Raw genomic sequence first — 19,852 nt, 5'->3', positions numbered from 1 at the left:
GACGTGAAGGAGCCCGAAAGGCGAGGCTAGGAATGAAATAGACTTCATACTCTGCGCTAACCCTGGCATCCTACAAGATGTGGACGCGCTCACCAAGGTGCGCTGCAGTGACCATAGGATGTTAAGAACTCGAATTAGTCTAGACCTGAGGAGGGAACAGAAGAAACTGGTACAAAAGAAGCCGATCAATGGTTAGCGGTAAGAGGGAAAATAGAGGAATTCCAGATCAAGCTACAGAACAGGTATTCGGCTTTAACTCAGGAAGAGGACCTTAGTGTTGAAGCAATGAACGACAATCTTGTGGGCATCATTAAGGAGTGTGCAATAGAAGTCGCTGGTAACTGCATTAGACAGGATACCAGCAAGCTATCGCAGGAGACGAAATATCTGATCAAGAAATGCCAATGTATGAAAGCCTCTATCCCTACAGCTAGAACAGAACTGGAAGAACTTTCGAGGTTATTCAACAAGCGTAAGACAGCTGACATAAGAAAGTATAATATTGTTACGTAGAAAGACGCAGACGACAAGCTATGTACAAATATATTTACAAGGAAAATACGCTGCGCTTGGCCAAGAGGCAACAGCCCGCGCTAGCTTCTAAATCGTCGTCTTCGTCTTCTTCCTGCTCAGCTCCTCGTCAGTGGGAGCATACCCCGTAGCACTACCCCCGGCGGCAAAAGCGCCGTCCCGGAGCGACTAAAGGCTGGACTCTGAAGCAGTGTAGTAGCTCTTGAGCCTACTGACGTGCACGACATCACTAGACGCCAGAGTAGATGACGAGGTTGAGCTCACAGGAGCAATTTCATAAGTCACAGGCGTCACCTGGCGCAGCACGCGGTAGGGTCCTGTGTATCGCGAAAGGAGCTTTTGTGAAAGTCCGACGTGACGAGAGGGCGACCACAAGAGCACGAGCGCACCAGGCGAAAACTGCACGTCACGGTGGCGGGCGTTGTACTGACGCTGCTGAGTGGTTTGCGAGTCCGTCAGTCGAGCACGGGCAAGCTGGCGTGCATGGTCGGCGAGAGCGATGGCGTCGCGGGCATACTCGCTTGTTGAGATCGAAGCAGGAGGAAGTGCCGTGTCAAGGGGCAAGGTCGGTTCGCGACCGTAGAGCAGATAAAAGGGAGAAAATCCGGCGGTATCGTGCCGGGAAGAATTATAAGCGAATGTGACGTAAGGAAGCGCAATGTCCCAGTCGCGGTGGTCCTTGGAAACATACTTTGACAGCATATCGGTAAGAGTACGGTTTAACCGCTCTGTCAGGCCATTGGTTTGAGGATGGTATGAGGTAGTCAGCTTGTGTTGAGTGGAGCAGGAACGTACAATGTCGGCGATAACTTTCGAGAGGAAGTTACGACCACGGTCAGTGAGCAGCTGTCGCGGGGCGCCATGAAGTAAGATAATGTCCCGCAAGAGAAAGTCCGCGACGTCAGTGGCGCAACTGGTAGGGAGAGCCCGCGTGATAGCGTATCGGGTGGCGTAGTCAGTTGCGACGGCTACCCATTTGTTCCCAGAGGATGACGTGGGAAAGGGACCGAGGAGGTCTAATCCAACACGAAAGAACGGTTCCACAGGGACAGTGATCGGCTGGAGATGACCGGCAGGTAGCACCTGAGGTGTTTTCCGACGCTGGCAGGTATCACAGGCAGCAACATAGTGTCGGACAGAGCGAGCGAGACCAGGCCAATAGAAGCGGCGGCGGACGCGGTCGTACGTGCGGGTTACGCCAAGATGTCCTGCAGTAGGTGCGTCATGCATCTCAAAGAGCACAGTCTGTCGTAGATGTTTTGGCACGACAAGAAGAAGATCAGATCCGTCAGGGAGGAAGTTCCTTCGGTAGAGAATGCCGCCCTGGAGGACATATCGGCGAACGGATGCGTCGGTAGGTGTAGAGCGCAGACGCTCGATGAGTACTCGCAGCGATAGGTCTCGGTACTGCTCATCGGCGATGTTAACGAAGGCAGACACAGAGAAAATGCCGTCGGCAGTACTACTGTCGGCGTCGTCAGGCTCGTCTACCGGGTAGCGAGACAGGCAGTCAGCGTCCTTGTGTAGTCGGCCAGGTTTGTAGGTGACAGAGAACGAATATTCTTGGAGGCGTAGGGCCCAGCGACCAAGTCTTCCTGAAGGGTCTTTCAATGAGCATAACCAACAAAGCGCGTGATGGTCTGTGATAACGGAAAAGGGTCGGCCATATAAGTATGGGCGGAACTTCGCAACCGCCCAAACTAGGGCCAGACACTCACGCTCAGTGATGGAATAGTTGCGCTCCGCGGGTGAGAGGAGCCTGCTGGCGTAAGCGATAACACGGTCGTTGCCGCGCTGGCGTTGTGCCAGTACTGCGCCAATTCCGTGACCGCTGGCATCAGTACGAACTTCGGTAGGCGCAGACGGATCGAAATGGGCCAGAACGGGAGGCGTTGTGAGAACGTCGATTAGATGCGAGAATGCAGAGGCCTCGTTAACGCCCCACTGGAAAGGGGCGTCTTTTTTCAAAAGCTCGGTTAGTGGTCGTGCTATGGCCGCGAAATTTTTCACGAAACGGCGGAAGTAGGAACAAAGGCCGATGAAGCTGCGCACATCCTTGACACACTTCGGAACAGGAAAGTGCGTAACAGCATGGATCTTGCCTGGGTCCGGTTGCACTCCGTTCGCGTCAACGAGATGCCCAAGGACGGTAATCTGGCGACGGCCGAATTGGCACTTCGATGCGTTCAGTTGCAGACCGGCGCGACGAAAAACGTCCAGGACTGCCGAGAGGCGCTCGAGGTGCGTAGCGAACGTTGGGGAGAATACTATGACGTCGTCCAAGTAGCACAGGCATGTGGACCATTTGAAACCGTGAAGAAGGGAGTCCATCATGCGTTCAAAAGTGGCAGGAGCGTTACATAGACCAAACGGCATTACTTTGAATTGATAAAGACCGTCCGGAGTTACAAAAGCAGTCTTCTTGCGGTCGAGATCGTCCACAGCAATCTGCCAGTAGCCGGAGCGGGGGTCAATAGAAGAGAAGTAGCGAGCACCATGGAGGCAGTCAAGGGCGTCATCGATCCGAGGTAGGGGATACACGTCCTTTTTGGTAACCCTGTTAAGGTGCCGATAATCCACGCAAAAGCGCCATGAACCATCCTTCTTTTTTACCAGTACAACCGGTGACGCCCATGGACTACATGACGGTTCTATGATGCTATTGGCAAGCATTTTGCGAACTTCAGCGTGAATAACTTGACGCTCAACCGGTGACACTCGATACGGGCGGCGATGAATAGGAGGGGCATCGCCGGTATTAATGCGATGTTTAACAGTTGTAGTTTTGGCCAAAGGACGATCGTTAAAGTCAAAAATATCGTTGTAGGAAAGCAGAACGCGGTAGAGCTCACGAGCGTGCTCGGACGGCATGTCGGGCGCAATCATTTTCTGTAAGTCGGCGATGGTGCAAGTTGTCGACTGAGATGGTAGAGGAGGATCGGCTGAATTGCTGTCTACCTCAATAGATGCTATTGAGTGATCTTCGAATGAGCAAAGTTGGGCCAGAGACATCCCGCGTGGCAGCACTTGTGTCGTCAAGCCAAAATTGACCACTGGCAGGCAGACGCAATTAGCCGTAATAGATAAAACGGTATGAGGTACCGTGATCCCGTGTGTAAGGAGGACGTCTTGTAGAGGAGCCGCGATATAGTGACCGTCGGGCACTGGTGGGGATGATACTAGGTCAACGTAAGTCAGTGCCGTAGGTGGCAAGCGAACAAAGTCGACGGAACTGAGGCGACTGGGGTGTGGTTCAGCGGGATCCAGAACAGGCAGGTCAAGGCGGAGAGTACTGGCGGAACAATCAATGAGAGCAGAATGTGCGGAGAGGAAGTCTAAGCCGAGGATGATGTCGTGGGGACAGTGGGCGATGACTGTGAATAGCACGACTGTTGAGCGATCGGCGAAGGAGACGCGGGCGGCACACATACCAATTACGGGGGCTGTTCCGCCATCGGCGACACGGACAACAAGCGTCGTGGCGGGCCTGATTATTTTTTTCAGGCGGGTACGAAAGTCCGCGCTCATTACCTACAAATGCGCCCCAGTGTCTATAAGAGCAGATACAGGAACACCGTCGACTTGCACGTCAAGAAGGTTCAGATGAGTGGGCAACGTCAGTGGAGGATTTGGCGGCGTAGGGAGCAATGCAGCGTCACCTCGAGGCGCTGCATCATTCAGTTTTCCGGCTGGGAGCGGCGTCCGAAGGGAGTCGGCGAAAAGGAGCGACGGGGCTGGGGAGAGCGAGATTGTCGTCCTTGGGGCGAAGGTGAACGAGAATAGGGGCGGTTCGGCGCAGGAGAGTCAGTGGCGGCATTATCGGAGCGTGCGGCATAAGGACGAGAAGGGCCACCCGAGGGTCGGGAATAGGCAGTATAAGCAGACCGGGTCGGGGAAGTCCAGCGACTTCGACAGTGACGAGAAATGTGCCTGATGCGACGGCAGTGAAAACAAATGGGCTTGTCGTCAGCAGTGCGCCATTCAGCTGGGTTGCGGAAACGTGGTGGGTAAGACGATGCGGGACGGGGCGGAATCGAAGAAGCCGGATGGGTATCAGGGTGATGGGCCGAGCAGATGGTGTGAAGGCCCATGTTTTCGAACTCCTGGCGGACAACTGCCTGGATCAGGGAAACCGTGACTGCCGGTGCGTTGGTGGGGCTGGAGTCGAAGGCAGCCGGATAGGCGGCCTCAATCTCACGCCGAACGATCTTGGTAATATCGCCGGTGGTGTTGGGACGAGGAGCGTCGGCACAGGAAGAAGTCGCTGGACTGGGATCGATACCCAGCACCTCCACCAAATATGTTACGTAGAAAGACGCAGACGACAAGCTATGTACAAATATATTTACAAGGAAAATACGCTGCGCTTGGCCAAGAGGCAACAGCCCGCGCTAGCTTCTAAATCGTCGTCTTCGTCTTCTTCCTGCTCAGCTCTTCGTCAGTGGGAGCATACCCCGTAGCACTATGGATATAATTGAACATGCTTTCAGGAACGAAGGAAGCCTAAAAGCAGTGAAGAAACTAGGAATTGGCAAGAATAAGATGTACGCGTTAAGAGACAAAGTTGGCAATATCATTACTAATATGTATGAGATAGTTCAAGTGGCTGAGGAGTTCTCTAGAGATTAATACAGCACCAGTGGCACCCTCGACGATAATGGAAGAGAGAATAATCTAGAGGAATTCGAAATCCCACAGGTAACGCCGAAAGAAGTAAGGAAAGTCTTGGGAGCTAATCAAAGAGGAAAGGCACCTGGGGAGGATCAGGTTACAGCAGATTTGTTGAAGGATGGTGGGCAGATTGTTCTAGAGAAACTGGCCACCCTGTATACGCAATGCCTCATGACTTCGAGCGTACCGGAATCTTGGAAAAACGCTAACATAATCCTAATCCATAAGAAAGGCAGCGCCAAAGACTTGAAAAATTATAGGCCAATCAGCTTACGGTCAATTGCCTACAAGGTATTTACTAAAGTAATTGCAAATAGAATAAGGAACGCCTTAAACTTCCGTCAACCGAAGGACCAGGATGGATTCCGTAACGGCTACTCAAACATAGACCATATGCACACGATCAATCAGGTGATAGAAAAATGTGCGGAATATAACCAACCTTTGTATATAGCTTTCATTGATTACGAGAAAGCGTTTGATTCAGTCGAAGCCTCAGCAGCCATGGAGGCATTGCGGAATCAGGGTGTAGACGAGCCGTATGTAAAAATACTGAAAGATATCTATAGCGGCTCCGCAGCCACCGTAGTTCTCCATAAAGAAAGCAACAAAATCCCAATAAAGAAAGGCGTCAGGCAGGGAGATACGATCTCTCCAATGCTATTCACAGTGTGTTTACAGGAGGTATTCAGAGACCTGGAGTGGGAAGAATTGGCGATAAGTGTTAATGGAGAATACCTTAGTAACTTGAGATTTGCTGTTGATAGATATTACCTTCCTTAGTAACTCAGGGGACCAATTGCAATGCATGCTCACTGACCTGAAGAGGCAAAGCCGAAGGGTGGGTCTAAAAATAATTCTGCAGAAATTAAAGTAATGTTTAACAGTCTCGGAAGAGAACAGCAGTTTACGATAGGTAGTGAGGCACTGGAAGTGGTAAAGAAATACATCTACTTAGGACAGGTAATGACTGCGGATCCGGATCATGAGACTGAAATAATCAGAAGAGTAAGAATGGGCTCGGGTGCGTTTGGCAGGCATTCTCATATCATGAACAGCAGGTTGCCATTATCCCTCAAGATTCAAGTTGTATGGGGCAGAAACCTGGAAGCTCACGAAAAGGATTCTACTTAAATTGAGGACGACGCAACGTGCTACGGGAAGAAGAATGTAGGTGTAACGTTAAGGGATAAGCAAAGAGCAGATTGGGTGAGGGGACGAACGGAAGGTAATGATATCTTAGTTGAAATCAAGAAAAAGAAATGGGCATGGGCAGGACACGTAATGAGAAAGGAAGATAACCGATGGTCATTAAGAGTTACGCAATGGATTCCAAGAGAAGGCAAGCGTAGCAGAGGGCGGCAGAAAGTTAGGTGGGCGGATGAGATCAAGAAGTTTGCAGGGATGACATGGCCACAATAAGTACATGACCGGGGTAGTTGGAGAAGTATGGGAGGGACCTTTGCGCTGCAGTGGGCGTAACCAGGCTAATGATGATGATGATGATGACAGGCTGCACATGAGCGAATGTATTTGTGGACACATGAATACATGCCGCATCAGCAGTACGGCTGGCGTAGCCGCTGGTGGGTTCTGTGGACGCCAGCGTGATCTTGTTGGGGGTCGGCGTGGAAGTAAGTGCATATGTCGAAACGCAAATTTCGAGGGATGACTAGCACCCATTTACGGCCATCTGGCTGGTAGTTTCGGCGGTACAGTATAGCGTCCCGTAACATGTAATCAGTGGCTTGGTGACGAAGGGCTCGAGGGCTCGGCCGTTGAAGAACTCGTGAGAATGCCAATTAGCGACACAATACACGGATCTTTTCTTTGTTCAGGCGGCGTGTCAGTTACAGCAAGCGTAGCAGCCGGGCACTCCACGGATGAGAGGGAGGGACGGTTTCGTCGGACCACATGGGTGATCGGCAGAGTGCATCTGAGTCAGAATGTTGATTCCCGGAACGACAGATGACGCGAATTTCAGATTCTTGGAGCCGTAGAGCGCAACGTCCAAGACGCCCCGACGGCTCTTTTAGTGCCGTAAGCCAGCACACAGCATGGTGTTCTGTCCCAACGTCGAACACATGGCCATACATGTAAGAGCGAAATTTGTTTAAGGCGCAAACTATAGCCAAACATTATTTTTTTTTCTGTGGCATAATAATTGGTTTATGCTTTCGTAAGGGCACGACTCGCATATGCAAGCACATACGCCGGGAAGCCAGCCTTGCGTTGCGCAAGGACGGCGCTAAGAACAACGCCGCTGGTGTCCCTATCCACTTCGGTCGGTGCACTGGTGTAGCAGTGGCGGAGAACAGGCGGTGAGGTAAGCAGACGACACAAAGTGCTGAAAGTTTGGTCACATACTGGAGTCCAATTGCGAATGTCACCGGGGCCAGCATGGAGCTTCGTTCGGGGTGCGGTGATGCTGGCAATATTGCGCACAATATGACGAAAATAAGAGCAAAGGACGAGAAAACATTGGATCTTTTTCACCGTAGTTCGGCACGCAAATCCTGCAACAGCACGAAGCTTGTCAGGGTCGGAAAGGACACCGTCTTTGGAAACGACGTGGGAAAGTATTGTCAGCTGGGCGGCTCCAAAGCGGCACTTTTTCAAGTTGAAGGCTGGCAGTGGCAAGGCAAGTAAGAACTTCGCGTAGACAAGAGAGCTGAGGGCTGAAATCAGGGGAAAGAACGGCCACGTCGTCTAAACAAACAAACACATCTTCGATTTGAGGGCCTCGCAGAATATTGTTCATCAGTCTTTCGAATGTCGCGGGCGCATTGCGTAGGCCAAGTGATATTACCGCAAACTACAGGCTGTCAGGCGCAAAGAAAGCAGCCTTCGAGCGGTCGGACTCATCCATCGGGACTTGCAGATAACCTAATTGCAAGTCCAAATGACAAAAGAATTCGGCACCTTGTAGACAATCTAGAGAGGAGGAAGGAAGAAAAAGCAGAAGACAGGGAGGTTAACCAGAATAGACAATCCAGGGCGTCATCTATGCGCGCTATAACGTTAGCCATATTTTCGTGTAATATTGTTGAGGGGACGATAGGCCACACGAAAACGAATCGAGCTATTTTTTTTCTTATTTCTTAACGAGTGCTACGGAAGAGGACCAAGGACTGCAGGATGGCTTGGTAACACCACATTCAACGATATCTTCAAATTGCTCAGTGATGACACGACGCTCAGTGGATGACACTTGGTACGGACGCTGGCATAATAGTGCGTAATGTCCTGTATGAATGTGGAGAGAAACAGTACTTCTACGGCCCAGGGAATGTTGTTGTGGCATACGGAATGGTCGGAAGTCGTAGCTGTGGTGTCGCGCGATGCCTGTGAAGCCCGGTAAGCGCCGGCGGCAGAAGCGCAGTACATGTGGTGGCGTACCGCAAGCGTAGCATACTGGTCGGTTGTCAGGGCTTCGCCAAGTATTTCTACCCTGCGGCTGTGCACTGAAAAAGGGAGCCGCCAACTGGTGAGGCGAAGGCCGAGCAGAGTACCCGGGCCAGCGAGGCACCCGTACAATGGCTTCAGCATACGTCAGAGGCGCGGCCACGGGGGCCGTCTGACACGGAAGTGGAAGAGCTTCGGTCACTTGCTCTTGAATCATCTGTCGGATCGCTGGAGCCAAATGTGGAGAAGGCTCCTACGTGGACTGAAAAATGGAGAGCTGCCGCGCGACCTCCTTGCGCAGAAATTCTTTTATCTGCGTGAGCAAAGTGTCTGGTTGTCGCCAATAACCAATGCTGCTAGCGAATCTTCCGTGGGCGGTGGCTGCCGAGCTAAGATGCGTTGTTTCCGTAGCTCGCCAAACTTTGGCACGAATTGATAACTTCGGCCACGTTACGCGGATCCTTCGCTAAAATTTGAAAGGCGTCCTCATCAATGCCTTTCATCATGTGTTTTATCTTTTCCTGTTCTGTCATTACGGGTTCACGCGCTTGCACATGTCAGTGGCATCTTCGCTGTAACTTGTGCAAATTTCACCGTGATGTTGTGCGCGATCACGTAAGCGTTGCTAAGCGCGAAGCTTGCCCACAGCAGGGCACCGAACACTTCTGCGTCCCCTGTCTTGAATGCGCTCCATGTTGAGAAATCGTTTTCTTGGTTTCGAAACGAGAGGTTAGCGACGCCGGTTAAGTAAAACATCACGCTGTGCAACTTGGCGGCGTTGTCCCACTTGTTGTGCTGGCTCACCTGTTCGTACGATGACAGCCCATCCTCCACCTCATGATCACCGGTGCCGCTAAAGAAGGCAGCATGACACTGGCGCAACACACCAGAAACGAAAAGCGCTGAGGCTGCGGTGTATCTCCCTGAGTGATTTGGTCAGGCATGGTCGCAACAGTGGGTAGCGTCCGGCTTCAGAGCCAGTTTTATAGGTAACGCTGCAATTACACCAAATGAAAGGGGGTTTATTGAATCTCGTTCGAGGGATTGCAAGTAGCTCTTAATGACCAGTCCTAGCTCTTGGCATCAGCAGCTCCAGCTCGGGTCTGGCGCCGCAGCGTTGGCAGTGCCCACAGCGCTACATGCATATTCCCCACTACAAATCATTGTTTGGTGAGAAAAGCACAACATAGAAGGAATATCGCCTGAAGCTATTGAAATACGTTAGTGACGTCATTTCGGCCAAGACTGGTGTTCGTCTGGGTTTTAGAATAAGCATTTCCAGCCAACCATGCAGGGATGTCGCGTTGCTTAGTCGTCTGCTCTTGCCATGGTCCATTGTCTGTTACTGGCTAAGCGCATGAAAAAAAAAAAAAAAACGTAGGGGCACCTTAACGAGCGTTCTTTGTGAGTGTCTAATGATACACGTCAACGAGCTTATATACATATTTATATATATATATATATATATATATATATATATATATATATATATATATATATATATATATATATATATATATGAATGTGCGCGCGTGCGTGTGTGTGTGTGTGCACTCATGCGACAATTAATCAGTCTTATCGCGAGGTGTATTATTTCACAGCATCACTGTTGTTCGAGCAGTCCACATGATTTTCGCATCAATGGTAGTACGTGATTTAATTTGCTATTTCCTTTTTTTATGTATGCTTACTTAAACTCCCACTTCACATCATAGGCAAAACTACCGTCCTTCGTACGCATACGGTCACTCACACCGTAGGCCAGAGAGTGAGCAAAACCATGACCGCCGACACCACGCCGCTTAGACTTAGTGCAGAATTGAAACTATGAGAAATGTAATACAAGGCTTAGGCTAAAAGCGGGAAAGACAACAGCGAATTGTACAACAGCAACAAGTTTTGATAATTAGAACCATTTCGGCGTTTGTTTCGTTGTTTCATCTCTTGTGGAGATGTATAGCCGAGAAAGCGTAGCGATATATATATTCATCCGCAGCCCTATGTGGGAGCCAAAGCTCAAAGTAGAAAAAAAATATAGAACTGCTTGAAAGTTATGAATGACCAAGTTCATTGGGTTCAGGGACGGACACTACGCTTCTCTTTGCTACTATTCGTTTGAGTGTCATGAAGGTATGAAAAATCCGGCTTATGTGCGTGTAAAGACGCACAACCTATAGGACGTTCAGCTTGCCGCACAGAATAATGCTACTGCATTCCACAGCACAGCGCGTCCAATGCAATTATGCATTAAAACTGATCAATGCATTTTGAAATAGCCAACCAGAGCACGCCTCGAAATTATAAGCACGTGCCATCCACGGCTATCAGTTGTGGCCTCTGGACAAACGGCCACTACAGTGTGCTTCAACGCTTGCCCGCATCAGCTCCAGCGGTACAGATTTATATAATTAGGTTCGTAAGACTGTTGTTAACCCGCTGTCGTAGCAATTTCTCTTAAGTCGCCAGCTGCGACGGCTTTTTAGGTTTTGTGAATCGACTTACGCCTAATATTGGCGCAATTACTGAAGTGCGCAACTGCGCCACCATTACATACATGCCTTTTTTCGACTACAGCGTTCGTCTTTGAAGCGGCGGGTATCGCAAGCTTTCTGATTTTACGAACAGCTCTAGCTTTGTGAAAACATTTGTTTCGTAAAATAATTCTTACGCCAAAATTTGCTTGTTACTTCGTTTAGCGAGTTCTGCCCCTCATCTTCACTGCAGAAAAATACTACTGCCGAAGTAAATTAGTTGAGAGGCGAACGAATTGGTGCAGTGTCCTGTCGTTCTTTTAGGTGTGAGCAATATCGCCTGTCTTTCTAGTGTATATTATACTTTTGCTGTTGGAAAGATGCCTGATCACTATTATGCCAGCAATAACCGCGAAATTGTCTCCAAGAAAAAAAAAAGGCTGAATAGTTGCTTCAACTCGACCCATCACTCATGAGCTCTAAACTATAAACACGAAAGGCGTTCGAATGACACACCTTTTTACCATAATTTGACTTCTAATAAATGAACATGATTTCAAAATTCCACTTGTTTCAGATATGAATATCGAGAAGTAAGTAAAACGCCGTTTTATGGTTTACAATTCTGGTTTCACTTGGCCAATGGCACAAATACTATAACATTTCTTATGTTCTTAGAGGAGATACAGATGAGCACCATTTGGCAACAATATATTTGCAACAATAACAATTTATTGCAAGCATGAAAGCCACACCAGCCCCAGCAGTAATAGATAGGGATCTATACAATACATTGTATATGCCACGAACAAAACATGAGAGCCAACTTTCCTTCCATTGTTAACCGATACCGTAATTCTTTCGCACTGTGCATTAAATGCATCAATTAAGAAGTGCTGATTAGCACACTTCTGATATTTTTTCGCTATTACGTTAACTCCTGTATTTAGTCTTGTTGCACAAATGAGTTACACTGTACTGACCTTTGTTAATGGCAATAAATGAAATTGAATGACAAGTGTTCTCGATACAGAAGACATCGTTTCCACTGGAACTGCAGATTCAAAGTTATTTATGGCATGAATGAAAACGGCCGTTTCGGTGGCATAGGAACGCATTCGGTAATTTGCAGCCGAATACTGCCGGTATGTTTAAATTTGCTCGACATAGTTATGACTAGATGATCTAGTCGACAGGAGCAGTACGGAAATTACAATTCATTAATAACCAACACTGCATATGTATGCTGCCATTTGTTAAAATTAGAAATGAACTACCATTCAGCACCATTTACTGCAAGTATTTGTGCACCGCTTTGAAACTTATAGCGGCGGAAAAAATCTGATTTTTCTCCATGCAATATTGTAAAACTATTGTTCGCAACACATATGGCGCTTTGTCTTGTGTTTAATAATTTTAACAATTGTTCATCACTGCTCTTCTGAAATGTCAATGTATCTGGTACTCGTACATTTACACAGCAGATTTTTCATAGAGAATGGTTATGAGCGCAACCAACTTGGCGTTCTTTACAAATGTAAACTCCTCGACAGGCTGACACTCCGTGCCGCTAATAACATAAGTTTTAGGAGTCTGATTTAAAAAAAACACAATATTACTAAGGTTTTGCAATTATAACCATAGGGGCACTTGCTTGCAAAATCAATTTAGAGGCAATCATAGTTTAACGTACTTCCATTTTTTCTTAAATAGTGAAAATCACATCAATTTCAAATAATTCATTGACGAATTTTAATGCTGAACTTATACACTATTGAAATCCAGAGCGCCAGGAGCACTGAACAGGCGGCTGCGCTATGACATCTTCAGAAACAACCTGTAACGTGAAGCATGACAAAATTTCAAGCTGAACGTCGTGGCAGTCGTGGAAGATACCGATAAGGAATATTTTTCCTGACAATCATCACCCACGACGTGCAGTAACAGTATTTGCTGCGAGATGATATCTTTCAAACTTGAGGTGCTATAACGTAAAACTGTTTCAAACTTTTCTATTCCAATTCTGCAATCAGCCCGCCACGATTGGTCCAAAACGTTTTAAGACTCTCCCCCCTCCCCCTTCACTTGTCTGTGACGCGACGTCATAAAAACCACGAAGCTCCCCATCTGATATGACGTGTACACACTGATTAGACTAAGAAAAGCAAAAATAGGTATTTCTGATTCGACGCAGTTTTGCAATTAGCCCTCGGTTATTGGTCAAAAGTTTTCGGGCTGCATCCACTTCACCAGCCTCTTACGCGATGTCACAAAACCGCAAAAACTTACCACGTCAATAAGACGCGTACGCCTTAAACATGCATTTATATGCAAAACAAAACTGAATTTTCTTCTGAATAGCCGCAGGCTGTCCCGTTCCGAAAGGAATAAAAGATGGCTGCCGCCGATCGCTTCGGCACTGGCTACTCGCCCATGCCGGAGAGCATGAGTTTATTTGCGTGTAATAAAACTTTTTCTGTTGCCGTGTAGTTGGAAAGTATTTAGAAAATAAAAATAGTAACTAAAAGTAAAGAAAGTTAAAATAATTTGGAAAGTATTTAGAAATAAGGCTGCATTACAACGGGACTGCTTCCATATGCGCCATATGAACAACTACCCTCAAGGGTGTCACAAAAAAAGTTGACAAATTTGTCTTGTCATTCTTCTGAAACCTACTTAGCAGCAAAGTTTCTCACATCACCTATGAGCTCATTTGGATAAACTCCTCGTTTACTTCTCTAATGGCTCCATGGTAGAAAAACCTCTACAGCTTAACACGTACTCTAAAATTTAATGGTCTGTTGGAAGATGATGTCTCAGCTTTCCAATATATGGCTACCTGAAACATTTTTCGTGGCTATGTTACTAGTCACGTCCGCTAAGGATGTAGAGTTGCAACTGAGCTCTTGTATATAAGTTATGAATTGTAAAATATCTCTATTCAAACGTCCTCCGAACAGTAGTTCGACATTTTTGCTAAGGCTTCGTTTTGTTAATATTGATAATTAAGAAGTTCCTAACGAAATATAGACGGTACGTAACAGAAATACGCAAGGGAGGAAATATCTATTCTGTAATAACAGTGGAAAGTATTGGCGCACTCAACACACTCGAAACACTGCTCTTCCTCAATTGTAGCGGCACCGTGTCATACGTCAATAATAAGCAAGATCTCCTCCATGATGCCATATGCACTGAAAACATTTGCACCCTATACTCATTACGCAGTGTGCGCTTCGGACCATTCGAAAGGCGCAGTAATTCCCATACGAAGCGAGCTGGGATCAACACAGTGTGTTCTCTGGCCGCGACAATTGGAGTGTTCCTTGTGTGGGCATACCTGGTGCTCGTCCAAAGTGAGTCGTGCGGCTATGGTTGAGTTGTGAACTATGAGAAGATTTTGAAAGCAGAAACTACATAATAGCGCTGCAATTATTTGTTTGGTAACTCGGAAAAGTTCTGTTACTAAAGTGAAAAAATTGGAAAGAGTGAGCGAAAATTCACTCGCCAGAAAATTTAAAAAAAACGACTGTGCATTTTTATGTAAACTGCTAAACATTTACATCCCAAACATTCAACATGGCATAGTAGTCGCGTTCACTGGCAGCAGCTGAGCCAGCAATCACGTTTATTGGTTCTTTTTTGCCCAGCTCTCCCCTTGGTAAGCTGTCCCCTCATACTCTAGAAAACGCTTGTTCTTATATGTGCGTGTCTCTTCAGCTACTAAGAGCTTCTCAACGGCTTCGCAGCAGAAACCCACAAGCAATGTTCAAACGCATACTGTATCATTAAAAGGCCATAACGTAGATGTGCATATATACATGAATAAACGACCGGTGCGCTCTCACCAATTGTGGCTCGTTTTATCGAACAGCGAATGCGGTCCAAAGCGGTATGTGGCACTTTCAGTGGGAATACGTATACTAGAAATAAAACAGAAACAGCGCGACACAGCACGAGCGAGTGAAAAGCACGGGACAAAGCGCTGACTATCAACTAAATACTTTATTTGCAGAAGCAACATATAGATATATCATTGAAATCAATAAAAGAAAGGAAAAGAAGGATAAATGTTAGCCACGGAGTGCTCTTTGCTCGCTCATCCTGCGTCGCACTGTTTCTGTTTTATTTCAATGATGCACCAACCAGCCCCTTCGAACACTTGTCAACGCTTACCTGAATCTTCCAGCTGGTGAAAAGATCGGCCGCGCTAAAACGTCGTACGCTTGAAGTAACCATACTTGACGTTAACGGAACGTTCTGCTGCATCATTTCAGTGTTTTATCTAGAAAATTCAGAAGTACGCATTGTCTGCTCTAGTGCTGGTAAAGAAATAAATGTGCGTTCTGCTGCAATGAAACGGTGACTCCATCTATCATCCTAGGGTAGAAAATTACGCGTACTGCTTCGCGATTACAATGACAGACGGCACCATAGTTCATTTCTAAGAAATATTTAGCTATTTTTCATTTGACGTCAGCAGAAAGAGCACCTTTCTGGCTTTTTATTGGTCAAGTCGTCTTTGGCTACTTAAGATCGTTTAGTGTTTATGGAATCTAGGTATTTTAACACTTCCGTCTCTCCAATTAGACAATACGAAGCATTCTACTAAACCTATAGGACAACAGTAAAGGCTTCAGACGGAGACTTAGGACAAAAACAATTGCACGCCAAGTTAGCATAGGGATGAATATGTATGGAGCACTTAAGAGGTCGAAATGAAACCGGAATGCACTCATTCACAGTACACGCGCGCAAAAGCCTAACCGGAAGTGTGGCTTTACCCAAGAAAAAGTGTGGATGGATCCTTGAGACAATGCAATTTAGAAATGTGGCCAGTGGCAGTATAAAAATTGTTTGCGATCTGTCTTTCCAATTGTGCAGCGCGCCTAAGCCCAGGAATACGAGGTCTGGTTTTACTCAACAAAAAATGTGGACCTATCCCGGGAATATCGTTGTTTAAGCATGCTAGCCGATCCCTCAAATAGTGCAGCATACCAAGAGAACAAATAAATGTAAAGGCAAAGTACAGGGAGTTATGTAAGATGGTACTAAATCGAGGTTAAGTACCGTAGGTGTAGTCAACGTGATTTAACAGTCGTTTATATCGATGAAATACAAGCTCCGCTGTAGAAGCTTTTCTTGCACTCCTTAAAACTAACATAAATAATTATGCCGATTCTTCGCACTGTAGGAATCTACGTAAGCGAAGCTTTCTGGGCTGTTTACTTTGATAATTAGCGATCGCGCAGACAGCGAATGTTTAATTTCTTCAACATTTAATCCAACACGCGAGGGGTGAGTTGCTGTTAAACGTTACCTTGCATGCACCGCTGCTGTTTGTCTGCGTAGTACACAGAACACACAGAAGAACGTATTTGCTTGAGGCGTTGTTGTGCACCATACTTGATAACCTCTCAGAGGGTTGAGCTAATTGCTTCCCGTGATACACCGCCTCGTGACAGAACTATATCGCATTATGTGGGTGTACTTGAAAAAACCACAATCATATTATGAGGCACGCCATAGTAGCGGACTCCGGAATAATTCTGACACCGCGGTGTTCCTTAACGTGTCGCTAAGTATAAACGGACAACCATTTGTTTTCATTTTATATCGCCTCCGTCGAAATGTCGCTGCCATGGTCGGGTCAAATCCGCGACCTCGAGCGATGCCATAGCTGCAAAGCTACGGCGGCAAGAACTGAAGTATTAATTTGACGTGTAACCGCTTCTGTATTGTTGCCTAGACCCTAAAAGCATTTATGCGGGGTACTGCATGCCCACCGTAAGTTGTCCGCTTTACAAACATGCATGGTGTTTATTTTTCTGAAATCGCAGAAAAATGCCGCACCGCAGCTTCATATTGCTCGCCACTGCTGTCTTGGCTATAGTAGTAGGGTTTCTTTACCTTCTCACGTGACTTTCACATTGCCCCCCCCCCCCCAACACACACGCTTGCATGCGGACTGCGAGCGAAGAGTGGCCAGGCTGTTATTCACTCGGTTCGTGACTGCGTCGGTTCGGCATATACTGTGGATCCTCTCCGCCTCCTCCTTAGCATTCTATCTACCTGCCCTCTGTACTTGCACGTTAGTAGAAAGGTAAGCGCTGCAATTTATGCAGTGCTTTTATGCGGGATCGCGCATAATTGCAGCTGTCAAGAGGCTAATGTGAATACTTCCACGGAGCTCCAGAGGGCATTGTGTGCATTCGATACTAGGCGAAAGTGCAAACTAGTTTCTCGCTTCGCCTTTCCTCTCTTCCGCGCTCTCGCCAAGTATAAACACTTTCTCAATCACTCCTCTACACTGTGTGCAGACGGCAGCAGCTGCAACTACATTGACAAAATCTGAGGAATAGGCAAAGAGAGCTTCGTTTCAAGCACTTGCAACAAATCACATGATGCGTTAATATGCTCCGAAAGACCTTGTCTTGCTTCGATGTGAAACGCTGTTTACTCGCTTGAACTTCACCTACGCCACCATGATCTGCTTTGGTACTATCGCACTCTCACAAAGAGCCCTTTACTTTTGTTAGTGAAAGACAAAAGTAATGCCCCTAAGCATCATATGAAATAGCGTCCATTTCGTTATATCAAATCTGTACGAAATTAGAGCGCAAATGACTGAGATGTTTAGCCGGAAGGCTCACAGTGATTAAAGTTAACATTTACCGCCTTACTTGCGATTATAGCATGGACATATTCCTTGAAAATGGCATTTTTCCTTAGCGAGTTGCACTCACTTTTATCTAATTAGAACCGCTGCTAGAAGTAACCCGCTGTTTTGTGTGTGCGTGGTTCTTACGTATCTCTGTGTCACTCTGACAACGATAAACGATAGCCAAATGGTGTTACAGCGATTATGTTGGCACACTTTTCAGAAGACTATAAAGCGCTGGGGTCAAGGTCCAGTGACCTGAAACCTTTCGGGAAACGAGTAGGCCTTGTTCAAATATTGTGGACGTATTTGCGGACGTTCACTGTGTGCTACACAATCTCTCTCGTTTCATGGTTTGAGCGATTTCGCTCAATCAGCCGATCACCGCGCACTGATAAGGATATCTCCGAAAGTGACCGTCCGAGAATGCGTCCCTTGGTTACAGCCACAAAAGAGTTGGAAAGCAAACTGGTAAACATGCATTTGAGAGCGTTCTACAGCAAGAAATTAAAAGAATAAAGCTTCTGGAGTAGCCGAAATAGACACGAATTAGTTTCTTCAAAGCAGTGGTGCGAGGAAACGCGCAACATTCCGGTGGTCCCTTGGAGACAGCCACAAAAGAGTTGGAAAGCAAACTGGTAAACATCCATTTTAGAGCGTTCTACAGCAAGGAATTAAAAGAATAAAGCTTCAGTAGTAGCCGCAATGGACGTTAATTAGTTTCATAAGGCAGTGGTGCGAGGAAGCGTGCAACTTGCCGGTGGTGTGAGGAGGTGGGTCGATTCGATGAAGGACAAGTGCATGTGCCTTCTTATTGTAGTTTTGAGACATTTATGCGTCGTACGTAAGTTTAATACGTTACACACACGTCCGCATCTTGTGATCTACGTAAAACGATGGCCTATTTACAATGCCCAGAGTTGATCACTTAACGGGCTATAACTACAACTCAGACATACTGCTTTTGTGGGTGCGTTACCAGTGGCCTCGTTTGGATAGCCTTCTCGGAATTTATAACTACCTTCGTGCAGACATCTGCATATGTAATTGCAGCTCTGAAGAATACTGGATCTGCTACAGATTGCATCTAAGAATATTTAAAAGTGCCTATGGAGCGCCACATGAACTAAAGTTTGGTACCATACTCATTAACCTGTGCACTTTCGTCATTTGGTTTTGCTGTCCAAAAAATGTTTATTTTGTTATCTTGTTACATCATGAAAATAAAGTCGGTTAAACTTCAAAAAACACCACGTGGTTTTAAAATGTGAGATATATTCATAGGCTGCCGTCAGTTTCATCATATTATGTGAACGTATGTAAGCACAATATGATGAACGTATTTGTTGCAAATTGCGTTGCTTTCGCCAGTCACTCGTAGAAATTCTCTACGCATTCAATGTACTATTTCTCACACAACTTCAATGTGCTCGGTGTGGAAAGTAAAGAAATCAACTCAAATATGTTGTTTTGCAGGCCCAAAGTACGATATTATTGTGAGGCGCGCCGTAGTGTGGGGAACACTGGAACAAATTTGACCAATCGGGATGTTTACCGTGTACACAATGCAGCGCAAACGAGTGCTTCTGTGTTTCTCATGTTACAGCTGACACCTATTCTTAGGGGAAAAGGGTTTCAGTGGCATTGAGCTCAAAGACAAAAGCTACAGAAACGTTCGGCATGTGTGCTCCTGCACGCAAGGGTAGAGACGATCTTCACGTGGTGTTTCGGTAGCCTTCTCATACCTTAGACCATCCGGGAAACCTCATTCTCACTTGATCCCCGGTAGGGGGCCTTGTCAGCACACTGCTCACCCCACACAGAAGAATTCCCCAGAGAAGCTACTCAATTACGTATAGGCTCTGATCGTAGGTTACGTCGGGTCAACTCACACAGGGGGGATTCGTACAAAAACCACTCCCTGGCGTAGGCGTGGTGAGCACAGGAGCGACAAGAGTAAGATTTACACTGCTGCATGATCCCGTCGTATACACCCGACGGACAAGTCCTTTCATTTTGATGATCATGACAATTAGGCATGTCGAGTCTCAGGCGTTTGGCATCTGTTCCATTCCTGGCCGCACTAAGTTAACCGTAACAGGCTGCCCCACCT

The 19,852-nt window shown here is 46.8% G+C and overlaps 1 protein-coding gene across 1 annotated transcript in view; it reads left to right on the top strand.

Annotated features, from left to right (window-relative positions):
• Positions 1–19,852, top strand: part of LOC135903518 (uncharacterized) — a 68,154-nt gene that overhangs the window by 12,197 nt on the left and 36,105 nt on the right. Inside the window, exons 2-3 of the mRNA XM_065433832.1 lie at positions 11,656–11,671; positions 14,307–14,434. Of these exons, the coding sequence (XP_065289904.1) occupies positions 11,658–11,671; positions 14,307–14,434 (142 nt within the window). The 5' untranslated portion in view covers positions 11,656–11,657. The remainder of the gene's footprint in view (positions 1–11,655; positions 11,672–14,306; positions 14,435–19,852) is intronic.

Source organism: Dermacentor albipictus, chromosome 7 (genome assembly GCF_038994185.2).
Source record: "Dermacentor albipictus isolate Rhodes 1998 colony chromosome 7, USDA_Dalb.pri_finalv2, whole genome shotgun sequence".
NCBI lineage: Eukaryota > Metazoa > Arthropoda > Arachnida > Ixodida > Ixodidae > Dermacentor > Dermacentor albipictus.
This window is presented reverse-complemented; position numbering and strand designations above follow the sequence as displayed.